The sequence below is a fragment of the Lissotriton vulgaris genome, chromosome 3_1, assembly GCF_964263255.1.
Source record: "Lissotriton vulgaris chromosome 3_1, aLisVul1.2, whole genome shotgun sequence".
NCBI classification, from domain to species: Eukaryota; Metazoa; Chordata; class Amphibia; order Caudata; family Salamandridae; genus Lissotriton; species Lissotriton vulgaris.
Window position 1 is genome coordinate 2,026,198,772 of NC_141689.1, and position 12,358 is coordinate 2,026,211,129.

The 12,358-nt window shown below is 46.5% G+C and overlaps 1 protein-coding gene across 1 annotated transcript in view; it reads left to right on the forward strand.

Annotated features, from left to right (window-relative positions):
- Positions 1 to 10,079: 10,079 nt before the first annotated feature.
- The window catches only part of LOC147728762 (plasma kallikrein-like), a 507,358-nt gene continuing 505,079 nt past the window's right edge, over positions 10,080 to 12,358 (forward strand). Inside the window, exons 1-2 of the mRNA XM_086962552.1 lie at positions 10,080 to 10,173; positions 10,680 to 10,738. Coding sequence (XP_086818678.1) covers positions 10,681 to 10,738 — 58 coding nt within the window. The 5' untranslated portion in view covers positions 10,080 to 10,173; position 10,680. The remainder of the gene's footprint in view (positions 10,174 to 10,679; positions 10,739 to 12,358) is intronic.

A 12,358-nucleotide genomic window follows, 5' to 3' on the forward strand; every position in this document is an offset into this window, starting at 1 on the left:
AAATTATCTATTTTACCATGATTATCTTTTTTATGTAAAAATTAATCAAACCATTTTTTCATTTGTTTTTTACATTTAAAAAAATGTATACTAATTAAATATATGATTGTATTCTCCAGGAAGTGCCCATTGCAGGGAACTATGGGCCAACTGGCGGGTAGATGGGGTCTTTATGAATTGCTCGTATTAAGATGAAAACAAGGTACCCTGGGTGTATTATTCTTTAAAAAGCAATATTCTTCAAATTCAATGATCCCTCTTTTCCTCAATTCAACTAACAAGTCACAGTAGCATACAACTGAGTTTCTGTAAATTGTCTTATCAATAACCACAAAGCAGTCTGAATTGTGAGAAGTTGGCCTGATATATGATGTTTCCAATTCTGGAACCACCTTGTATCAGTCCAAACAACCCTTATGATGATTGGTTGTAAGTCAACCTTATAGACCAGTTATCCTAGTGGTAACGTGGACAAAGCAGTCTTAGGCTAAACTCTGAAAGATATGTGAAGCCAGCTGTATTACCATACACAACCCCCTTGAATACCAAATGAAAGGACACCACACAGATATATATTGAAAATATATATAGATTTATTAACTACAAATATCCCCTGGACTCTTTATGAGCACAGAAGCACAAGCGTTAAACACAAGACAGTTTAAAATACACAAAAGTTGCACAATATGGATGAGCCCTAGGGGCCACCTAAACCATATACTAAGAAAGTGGTATAAGAGATACCAATCTGAAAGGAAACAGGCCTAGGGCCTTGGGAATCGCTGGAGCTGATCGGGACTAGCAGTGACTAAGTCGGGAAAGGCCCGCGGGACTCGGGTGCAGTGTTTAAAGTGTACGCACTCACCAATGCAAAGTCTATGGTGCATAAAAGTTAGAAAGTTAGTTAGTTCGGAACCTTCCGAGTGACCTAGAAAGCTGAAACTTGAGACACAGGCCCTAGAGGTGTGTACCAGTGTAGGAACACCAGCGTTGCTGATTTACCTCACCCACAGGAAGCGGGTGCATAGGGTCGAATTAGTGTCGGGTTTCGTCACGCTGGTCGATGGTGCTTGGAGCTGAAGATGCTGCAGGCAGCTCGATGTGAAGAGTTCCGGTGGATCCAAGGGTAGATCTGAAATTGTGAAGACCTGAAAGCAGAGGGGACAATGTTCAAAGTCACTAGCCAGTGACTACCGTGGAACCACATTGGAACCAGGCAATGTTGGGTGCAAACAGGCGTTGAGGTGTAGATTCTCTCTGCAGCCAGGTAGACACCGAGGGTCGAGGACATCTAGGAGTCGGTCACGAGCTGTCCCACGCAGGCTTCTCACAGTTGGTGGTGTCGGCAACTTGATTGAAGCAAACAGGCCTTGGCTAATGCAAGTCACACAGGAGTCAAAAAAGGCTTGTTACTCGGACCCACAAAGTCTGAGCGGATGCTCCTTTTTACAGGAGCTAGGGCAAGTCTAGAGCAACCAGACCCGCAGTGTAGTTCTTCGGTTTCGTTGCCAAGATGGCCACTGACCACGTGGCTAGTGGCCAGGATGGCGCGTCTAGTGGCACAATGCAAAAGGGCCCCACGCAGATCGTGGAGATGCTGGGGGGCTGATCTTCGGTGCAAGGGCTGCTCGGTGGTGGGGGTTTTCAGTCCCAAAAGCACAACGTCGAGGATGCCTCTGATGCTGCGCAGTCAGCTCTTCGGGTGTCTTCCAAGATGTCCGGTCCCACATCGCTCGGTGCCTCCACGGGTCCCTTCTTTGCAGGGACTGTGGATCGGGCTGTGAGAAGTCTGGGAGTCTGGAACTTGTCAGGCTCTGGGCTCGGGCTCCGGCGGGAGGCGGCGGCAAAGCAGATGTTGATTCGCTGGTTGGTACCTGCTTTCACAGCGTGGCCACTCCTAGGCCACAAGGGAGATTCTCTTCAGTCTTCTGTGCAGCAGAATGTCGAAGTCCAGTCGTCTTTTTCGTGTAAAGTTGATTTCAGGATGATCTGCTGTGCAATGGCACTGCTCCCACTCTTATTCCCAATCTGAGGGGTGGATCACCTACTAGGTCCCGCCTCTGGGTGGAACCAGGAAGGGGGGCGGTTACACCCCCTTTCCTTTGTCCAGCTCCTCACCAGGCCTGGGTCTGGAAAGTCCCAGGACCGGTTTGGACTGGCTTATGCACTGGGACACCTTGAGTGCCCCGGGCATGTCTCAATCTATTCAGCCCTGTCCTACCCAATACACAAAACCCTGTCTGGGGTGGTGCTCGCACCTCCCAAGCCAGGAAACCCTTTGTCCAAGCCTCCCTCGCTGGAAGGACTCCCAGCAGCAGGAGGTCAGACTTGTGTCTGTGGTGGCAGCATCCATTTTGTGATGCTGAGGCTCTGGTTAACTTTAACCGGGGTTAAGGCTACACACATGTTGTGCCCCTCTAGAAGGGTGGAATGCTATCCCCGTCGACAGAACTGTTGAGGGGATAGTATTCCAAATCGTATGACACCTTACTCGACATGTTTGGATAAAGCCAAACCAAAGTTAGCATATAACCGCGAGGATTATAATGCACTTAAGAGTATATGGTATGGCAATATCCCGGAACAGCTAAGGGAGTGGTTCCCGACAGCTGCAGACAGGCTCCGCTCATGCTAGAGCACCATCTCACATATTTCCAAGCACTCTGCCTCCAGGATTGAAGAGGCCATCCATAGGAGTGGCTGATAGGAACATATGTGTCCAGTTTAAGGTTAGATATAGGGATACTATATCTAAGTAAGAGGTGATTACACCAACTTACCCCAGCTGAGTGATCAGACAGTTGTGTCAAATATGGAGGCCAGGCCAGGGGTGGCACAATACATGCTGCAGCCCCTGGTAGGCCTTGGAAACACCTATGCCCTGGGTACCTAGGGTACACTGTTACAGGGGCCAATAAGGTGAACCAGTTTCAATTGTGTATGCACCTAAGGTACATGGAGTCCATTTTAAGGAGAGAGCAATTAGCCTGGGGCCCTGAATAGCAGGATCCCAGGCCAACTATGTAAAAACCAGCTAAACACCAGGCAAACAGTTTGGGGGTAACCATAGTCAGATATCCACCTTCCTACATAACCCCCCCAAACGAAAGGAGATAAGGCTATCCTTGTCCAGGTAAGCCTATATTGCCTAAGTGGCCATATAAGGAAGTACCAACTCTGGCTTGGTAACCCCCTGTCTCATGGTCCACTAAGCAATCCCTCACCCTAAGGGTATCTGAGGGTCTCCACCATAGGGAATCTCTACCTGTGGTGTGTCTTTGCAAAGCCAAAGGCTGGTGTTGAGATGGAGTACTGAAGTGAGTTTCCTCTGTAGGGCTCAGCTTCCTCCAATCACTCTCCACCATGTGTGCCTTTCTTTCTTTGACTGAGTTGCACTGTGCTCTCAGGGTCAACCTCTGGCTACCTAAAGCTGGAGGCTGAGTCCCTCTGTTTGGCTTACTGGAGGGACTGTTCAGGGTTGGGCCCTTAGGGTCCCAGGTTTGGCTGTGCCCAACAATATCCATCTGGGGAAGGTCCCTGACTACTTTTAAGGGGGATCCCTCAGGAGTTTTTAAAGTTTTCACCTCACTAGGGCTACTAGTTTTGGTGCCCCTAATCTGTTGATGGGGTGCTTTATTTGACAGGGGGCCCTTTGGGTCTCACTGTCCTTCTTGTCCTCAGCAGCCCTGGGCTGAGTAAGGCAAGGTAGAGAGGGGCAGGTTACCTGCTCCAGACTGGGTCCCACCTGAGAAGGGTCCACTGCCATCAGAGGCTCTGTCAGGCCAGGCCTAACAACCTCTGGGACAGTTCCTTCATCAGGGGTAAGATCAGTTCCCTGAGGAGGCTGATCCTTTCCTAATGTCTGGTGAGGGGGAGATTTCTCTTCCTCCCCCATGCTCTCAGTTTGGGTGGAGTGATCCATCATTTCAGGCTTCACTACCCATGTATCAGTTTGAGTTTGGGCTGTGGCCATCACAGCCCCACCAACCTTTTCAGGAGGAGACTCAGTTTGGGTATGAGCTGTTATCATAACAGCTCTGCTAATCTTTTCTGGAGGGCAGTTAGCTAAAGATGGGGCTGAGGTTTGCTCAGCCCTACCAACCTTTTCAGGAAGGACATCTTGGATTGGGGCTGTAGCCATCACAGCCCCACTAACCTTTTCATGGAGATTTACCATTCTAGAATGGGTTTGCTGTTCAACCTCAGCCCAGGCTGAGATTTCCAAATCATTACCCAGTAGGCAATCTACAGGCAAGTTTGCTGACACCGCCACTCTCTATGGGCCAGTGACACCTCCCCAGCTAAGATTGACTACTGCCATGGGATGATTGGTTTCTATGCCATCAATGTTTGTCACCTGATATCTGGCATCAGGTAAAAGTTGCCTTGAGGGGACTAGACATTCAGCCACCATGGTGATGCTAGCCCCTGTGTCTCTGAAGGCCTCAACTTTCAAGCCATTGATGAGGGGCTCCTGTCTATACTTGCTCAAAGTGTTTGGGCAAGCAGTGAAATTGGCAAACCCCATGCCAGTCTCATAGACAAGAGAATCTGAGTTAGGGGACCTGGATATGCCAGAGTCCACCTGTCCTCCAAAAGTAAACCCACCCAAATTCTTGGGGGTGCTCCCACCACCTGGGGGACCACTGCTAACAGTGACAGGAGGTGTTGGTGCCTTACCTGGAGGTATATTCTCTTTATTGCCATTCTTGGGACAACAGCTGTCTGTTTTGTAATGCCCAACCTGTTTACAGGCATGACAATAAGGCTTTTTCTGGGTTGAAGAAGTGTCTTGGGACCCACCCCCATTCTTGGAGTTTTGGGGCCCTGGGGAAGTCTTTTCCTTACTTTTATCCCCACCCTTCTCTTGAGGCTTGGTAGTCTCTTTCTTTTGGTCCCCACCCTGGTTCTTAGGCCTGATCCTGGTTCTGACCCATTTGTCTGCCCTCCTACCCAATTCTTGTGGGGAGGTCAGATCAGAGTCAACCAGGTGCTGATGTAGAAGCTGATTTTGACAATTACTTAAGATTTGCTCTCTCATAATTAAATTATACAATACTGTATAGTCAGTAACCTTACTTCCCAGCAACCAGCCCTCCAGAGCCTTAGTGGCACATTCAACAAATTCAGACCAGTCCTGAGTCTGTGTCTTCTGGGTGTCTCTGAACATTAACCTGTACTGTTCAGTGGTTAAGCCTAACCCATCAATCAGAGCACTCTTCAGGACCATGTAGTTTCTAGAATCCCCATCACTAACTGTGAGGAGTCTGTCTCGGCCTCTACCTTCAAAGGAGAGTCATAGATTGCTGCCCACTGATCCTGAGGGATCTGCTGTACTCTGCAGGCTCTCTCAAGTGCAGTCATCCATTTGTGGATATCATCCCCAGCTTTGTAGGGGGGCACAATCTTACTCAGGTTTCTGTTATCAAAAAACCTGTCTTTATCCTTGTGGATAATGCTGCCACCAGTGGGTTCTATTACCCCACTCTCTCTAGGCTGTCTTGCTCTAGCAAGTTTCTCTTGGGCCAGGGCAACTTCTAACTCTTGTCTCTGGATCCTCAATTCAGCCTCTCTCATTTTGGCCTCATGTTCCCTTCTCTGAAGGCTCATCATCTCCCTTCTGGAGTGACCATGAGAACCTCTAGAGGCCTGGGAGGTATTGGATTCACCTGAGTGATTCCTCCTCCTCCTATGCCCCTGGTTAAGTCCACTTGGGTGCCTGGGCAAGGTCATCCTTGCTTCAGTCCCAAATATACTTAAGTTAGCCTGGTTAAGCCTACTGACTAGCACCTGGCTATTTCTGCCATCATCAGAATCACTGCTCCCCCCTTCTGTCTCCTCCTCTTCTTCTTCCTCCTCATCTACCTGAGGAGCTCCAGTGATGGGGGCTTCCTCGTCTACCAGGACTATAGGGACAGGGGCTTCTGCATTGTCATCCTCAGTGGGAGAGCCTCCTTCAGCATTCCCTGTGGGGTCTGCCTTAGAGGTCTTTAGAGTCTCAGACTGGTCTAAGATCTCTCTAAGGTGGTCTGTAGTAGGGGAAGGCCCTGTCTTCAGACCCCTTAAGACACAAAGCTGCCTTAATTCCTTAAAGGAAAAGATAGCACATTTGGATGGTGCCCTTGGAGGGTCACTCTCAACAGAGACATTCCCAGTGGAACCCTCTGTTCCAGACATTGCTCTAGTGTGGGTGGATATGGTGCAATCTACCTACACTGGTGTTTACCTACTAAACCTATCTAGTAGTTGTAGTCAGGGTGTGCTACTCCCTATCCTCTACAACAACTAAGTTCAGTAGAACTTATGTATACTAGTCTTGTTTTATATGTACCTAAAAGGTACCTGTATGATCTTTCAAATGATAATCTCAAAGATTGTAATAGTAAAACAACAGCAAGCTCAGATCCCAATCCGCTGCTCACCAATGTGAGAAGTTGGCCTGATATATGATGTTTCCAATTCTGGAACCACCTTGTATCAGTCCAAACAACCCTTATGATGATTGGTTGTAAGTCAATCTTATAGACCAGTTATCCTAGTGGTAACGTGGACAAAGCAGTCTTAGGCTAAACTCTGAAAGGCATGTGAAGCCAGCTGTATTACCATACACAACCCCCTTGAATACCAAATGAAAGGACACCACACAGATATATATTGAAAATATATATAGATTTATTACCTACAAATATCCCCTGGACTCTTTATGAGCACAGAAGCACAAGCGTTAAACACAAGACAGTTTAAAATATACAAAAGTTGCACAATAGGGATGAGCCCTAGGGGCCACCTAAACCATATACTAAGAAAGTGGTATAAGAGATACCAATCTGAAAGGAAACAGGCCTAGGGCCTTGGGAATCACTGGAGCTGATCCGGACTAGCAGTGACTAAGTCGGGAAAGGCCCGCGGGACTCGGGTGCAGTGTTTAAAGTGCACGCACTCACCAATGCAAAGTCTATGGTGCATAAAAGTTAGAAAGTTAGTTAGTTCGGAACCTTCCGAGTGACCTAGAAAGCTGAAACTTGAGACACAGGCCCTAGAGGTGTGTACCAGTGTAGGAACACCGGCGTTGCTGATTTACCTCACCCACAGGAAGCGGGTGCATAGGGTCGAAGTAGTGTCGGGTTTCGTCACGCTGGTCGATGGTGCTTGGAGCTGAAGATGCTGCAGGCGGCTCGATGTGAAGAGTTCCGATGGATCCAAGGGTGGATCTGAAGTTGTGAAGACCTGAAAGCAGAGGGGACAATGTTCAAAGTCACTAGCCAGTGACTACCGTGGAACCAGATTGGAACCAGGCAATGTCGGGTGCAAACAGGCGTTGAGGTGTAGCTTCTCTCTGCAGCCACGTAGACACCGGGGGTCAAGGACATCCAGGAGTCGGTCACGAGCTGTCCCACCTAGGCTTTTCGCTGTTGGCGGTGTCGGCAACTTGATTGAAGCAAACAGACCTTGGCTAATGCAAGCCACGCAGGAGTCAAAAAAAGGCTTGTTACTCGGACCAGCAAGGTCAGAGCGGGTGCTCCTTTTTACAGGAGCTAGGGCAAGTCTTGAGCAACCAGACCAGCAGTGTAGTTCTTCAATTTCCTTGCTAAGATGGCCGCTGACCACGTGGCTAGTGGCCGGGATGGCGCGTCGAGTGGCACAATGCAAAAGGGCCCCACGCAGATCGTGGAGATGCTGGGGGGCTAATCTTCGGTGCAAGGGCTGCTCGGTGGTGGGGGTTCTCAGTCCCCAAAGCACAAAGTCGAGGATGCCTCTGATGCTGCGCAGTCAGCTCTTCGGGTGTCTTCCAAGATGTCCGGTTCCACGTCTCTCGGTGCCTCCATGGGTCCCTTCTTTGCAGGGACTGTGGATCCGGCTGTGAGAAGTCTGGGAGTCTGGGTCTTGTCAGGCTCTGGGCTCGGGCTCCGGCGGGAGGCGGCGGCAAAGCAGACATCGATTCGCTGGTTGGTACCTGCTTTTACAGGGTGGCCACTCCTAGGCCACAAGGGAGATTCTCTTCAGTCTTCTGTGCAGCAGAATGTCGAAGTCCAGTCGTCTTCTTCGTGTAAAGTTGATTTCAGGATGATCTGCTGTGCAATGGCACTGCTCCCACTCTTATTCCCAATCTGAGGGGTGGATCACCTACTAGGTCCCGCCTCTGTGTGGAACCAGGAAGGGGGCGGTTACACCCCCTTTCCTTTGTCCAGCTCCTCACCAGGCCTGGGTCTGGAAAGTCCCAGGACCGGTTTGGACTGGCTTATGCACGGGGACACCTTGTGTGCCCCGGGCATGTGTCAATCTATTCAGCCCTGTCCTACCCAATACACAAAACCCTGTCTGGGGTGGTGCTCGCACCTCCCAAGGCAGGAAACCCTTTGTCCAAGCCTCCCTCGCTGGAAGGACTCCCAGCAGCAGGAGGTCAGACTTGTGTCTGTGGTGGCAGCATCCATTTTGTGATGCTGAGGCTCTGGTTAACTTTAACCGGGGTTAAGGCTACACACATGTCGTGTCCCTCTAGAAGGGTTGAATGTTATCCCCGTCCACAGAACTGTCGAGGGGATAGTATTCCAAATCGTATGACACCTTACTCGACATGTTTTGATAAAGCCAAACCAAAGTTAGCATATAACCGCGAGGATTATAATGCACTTAAGAGTATATGGTATGGCAATATCCCGGAACAGCTAAGGGAGTGGTTCCCGACAGCTGCAGACAGGCTCAGCTCATGCTAGAGCACCATCTCACATATTTCCAAGCACTCTGCCTCCAGGATTGAAGAGGCCTTCCATAGGAGTGGCTGATAGGAACATATGTGTCCAGTTTAAGGTTAGATATAGGGATACTATATCTAAGTAAGAGGTGATTACACCAACTTACCCCAGCTGAGTGATCAGCCAGTTGTGTCAAATATGGAGGCCAGGCCAGGGGTGGCACAATACATGCTGCAGCCCCTGGTAGGCCTTGGAAACACCTATGCCCTGGGTACCTAGGGTACACTGTTACAGGGGCCAATAAGGTGAACCAGTTCCAATTGTGTATGCACCTAAGGTACATGGAGTCCATTTTAAGGAGAGAGCAATTAGCCTGGGGCCCTGAATAGCAGGATCCCAGGCCAACTATGTCAAAAACCAGCTAAACACCAGGCAAAAAGTTTGGGGGTAACCATAGTCAGATATCCACCTTCCTACATGAATGACATAATTCCACCTTGAATTTTGAGATTTCCTTTATTACTAACTACTCTTCCCCCTTTATCAGTTGTGACTTAAAGCGGTATTGAAATACAAAAGTCTTATCCCTTTTAAGGCCACCTGGAACCTTTCACAAATGTTTATTATCTCACAAACTACGGAGCAAATATGCACCAAAACAAAGAAAGCATGCTTTCTGAGTACAGGTTGACGTTCATGCCAAGTTTAGTTTAGCTCCGTTCAGCAGTTGGCTGTAAGTGTGAGCAACATTTTCTATGGGAGCTAAAAAATAAAAACATCTCTTTACATCCCCAATATTTTTTTTCCCTGTGTGGATCTGCATGAAAATCGACTGCTGACCTTAGCTGATGGCCAAATGGGGTGCGTGACCATGTGTCCATAGGGTCAAATGTTGTAGGCAAACCAAAAATGCCTTCTCAGTGGAAAGTGTATATGAACCAATACTACACAGTGGCGAATGTCACCTGTAAAATACATAATGCCATCAACATATGAGGAACAACAGGATCTGAAAAGCTTTTATAGAACTCAGCATATATAATATCAGGGCAGGGGGGCTCTACAACCGCACATGGCTTTTTACCATATAGTATATTATTTGCTTATTCCAGTCCGTGTGCCTTCCGTATAAAATGTGTTTTATCCAACCGAAAACGTTAATTTTGGATGTAACATAATTTATTTAATTACTTTCCAAAAAGTTTTTTTTAGTTGCCATTCAATTCTTTTGCTGCTAAAAACGTGTTTCAGTAGTTGGTGAATTATTTGGTAGCTATTGCATTAAAGTAAACGCAAAACCATTATTGACATTGCAGAGGCACCGATCAAGTAAACCATTAAACTGTTTTTTAACTCAAGCAAACATTGACTTCTGAACATTATTTCACAATTGATTAAAAACGTTGCTGTTTTCACAATTTAAAAGTAAAAAGGCATCGCGGACAGAACACCGACGCAGAAACTTCTGTATTACATCCAGGTACTGACCTTCTCACCATTCTGATTTCTTTCCATGCTTTTGACGCTAACAATAAAACAGAGCTATTCATTTTTCCAATGAACTGATTAATTTATGATATTATTTCCTGTGTAAAAAGTTTAAACCTTTGCCCCTCTTTACGTGTGGCCTTTACTTTTCCTGTTATTCATCACCTCGGAGTTACTCTTGATTGCCCCGTCTGAATTTTGGGGCCACTCGTTTGTGTTACCTGCAGTTTTCCATGATAATCTCATTCTTCTTTTTTTTCATTTGAGGTATGTTTTTCACTGCACCATATGAGACTTTTGACTAAATTAAAAAGCTTTTGTTATGGGACAGGAGTTCGGCGTCATGATAATTGCATGTTACATTAGTATGTTGTTTGCACAATTCTGGGCACAATGTGTATGGCCAACGGTCAGAGCACCCGAAATGCAGGCAACCTTTCTTTTTCAACAAATTATCTATGGAGTATGAATGATTTTGTCGTGTTTTGTGTCTTTCAGAATGTCTTGGAATCTTGGAATCTGCTGCTTCATGCTACTATTTTATTCGGTGTACAGTGGTGAGTGTCCGGGTAGTGAAGCGAAAAAGATGAATAGTATATTTATTGCCTTCCATTTTTTTAACTGAGGTTTTGTAGATTTAGCCAGGAGCGCTGTGAGTAAGGGTGTGGGAGGTGCTGGAGAACCTTGAGTAATCCTATAGGTTGTAAGAAGGAGAATAAGCAATATTTTGTTTTTAGAGAGAGCGGGCGAACTGTGAGGTAATGTCTTCTGACAAATTGCTGCTTTTTTAACCTGGATATTTCTGTTTACTTTCTTTTTCTAGGACTGTAAAAGGCAAGGGAATTTTGTAAAGAAAATAAAGTGGCAATCTTGTAGGAGAACAGTGAGTGTGAAGGAGAGGGTGTAGGATAACTAATGTTTTTCTAACACACAACTAAATTTAAATACTTGTGTGAGAACTACACAAATCTAAAAGCATATCAGCAAGAAAAGTAGGAATGATGCACTTTTTTTCTGAAGTGTTATGGATAAATAGATGTTAATAGGATTAAAGAAAACAAAAATATTGTACTTGTGTGGTGTGCAAATAATAAATATTCACAGGAATCCAGGTTCTGCATATTATCCACATTATCATTTATGTGTCACTTAGGTTTAGCAGTAAAACTACATGTCTGATGCTAATTTATTGACTATTTCAATATACGCCATTTCAATTTAAAATGTGCTGTCTGTAAAAGGCAATACAATACCAAACCATACTTAAGTCATGGGAAAGCATGCTCTAAAATTCACACTGCTACCCTTCCCTGCTCCTAGTAAATGGGTGCGGTTCATCTGATATACTTGTACTTTGAATAATGCTTGGATTTTTCAGCTTCTCTATGTCTTAAGTGATGTAACATTAACAGCAGCACCCCCTTCTTTGAGAAATATTCCAGCATCATTAGATTTGGCATACTAGATGTACTGAAGCAGATTCAGAATGAGTACTGGGCGGAGCTTGCCCTACATCTGGGGATGAAATTGATAGGCAATTTTGCCCAGGTATCGGCCATTTTGTTAAGTTACATAAAAGGGGAGGCAGCAGCGGTGGCTACACGGCAACACCTGAGGTAATTTACTCCTGCACAGCAGGAGCGAGTATTGCCTAAGATTATCGATAATACATAGGCTTCGCTTGGTAGAGATAATCTGGGAGCCAGACCTGGGAAACCAATAGTTAGGAGCAATTTGTGAAAAGGACTACTCTAAGCAAGCACCCGATTCTTCAAAGAAGAAATGGGATAATAAACAAAAATAACAAAACAAAACACAGTCACAGGGTGGGTCTCCTCAACAGGAGCACACTGAGAGAAAATACAACTTGAGGAACCTTGACAATAGTAGGAAGCTTGACAGGTATCAGGATACCGATACACGTTCATCTCGTTCCTTTCAGGAGACTTCCGAAAATCGTTCAGAGAGTGATGGAGGGTCAGAGCACAGATTGGAAGAGCGAGTCAAGCCGAAAAGGGAGATACATCGCACTTCGGACTACATCATTAATCAGGAAGACAAACAAAAGACTTCTAGACCACATTTTTAAAAGAAGATGGTAGCGGGATTAAAATTAGAAATGCCCTGGCTATAGCTGCAGCTTGGGCGCCCGGCTGCGCAGCTCCTTGCAGACATAG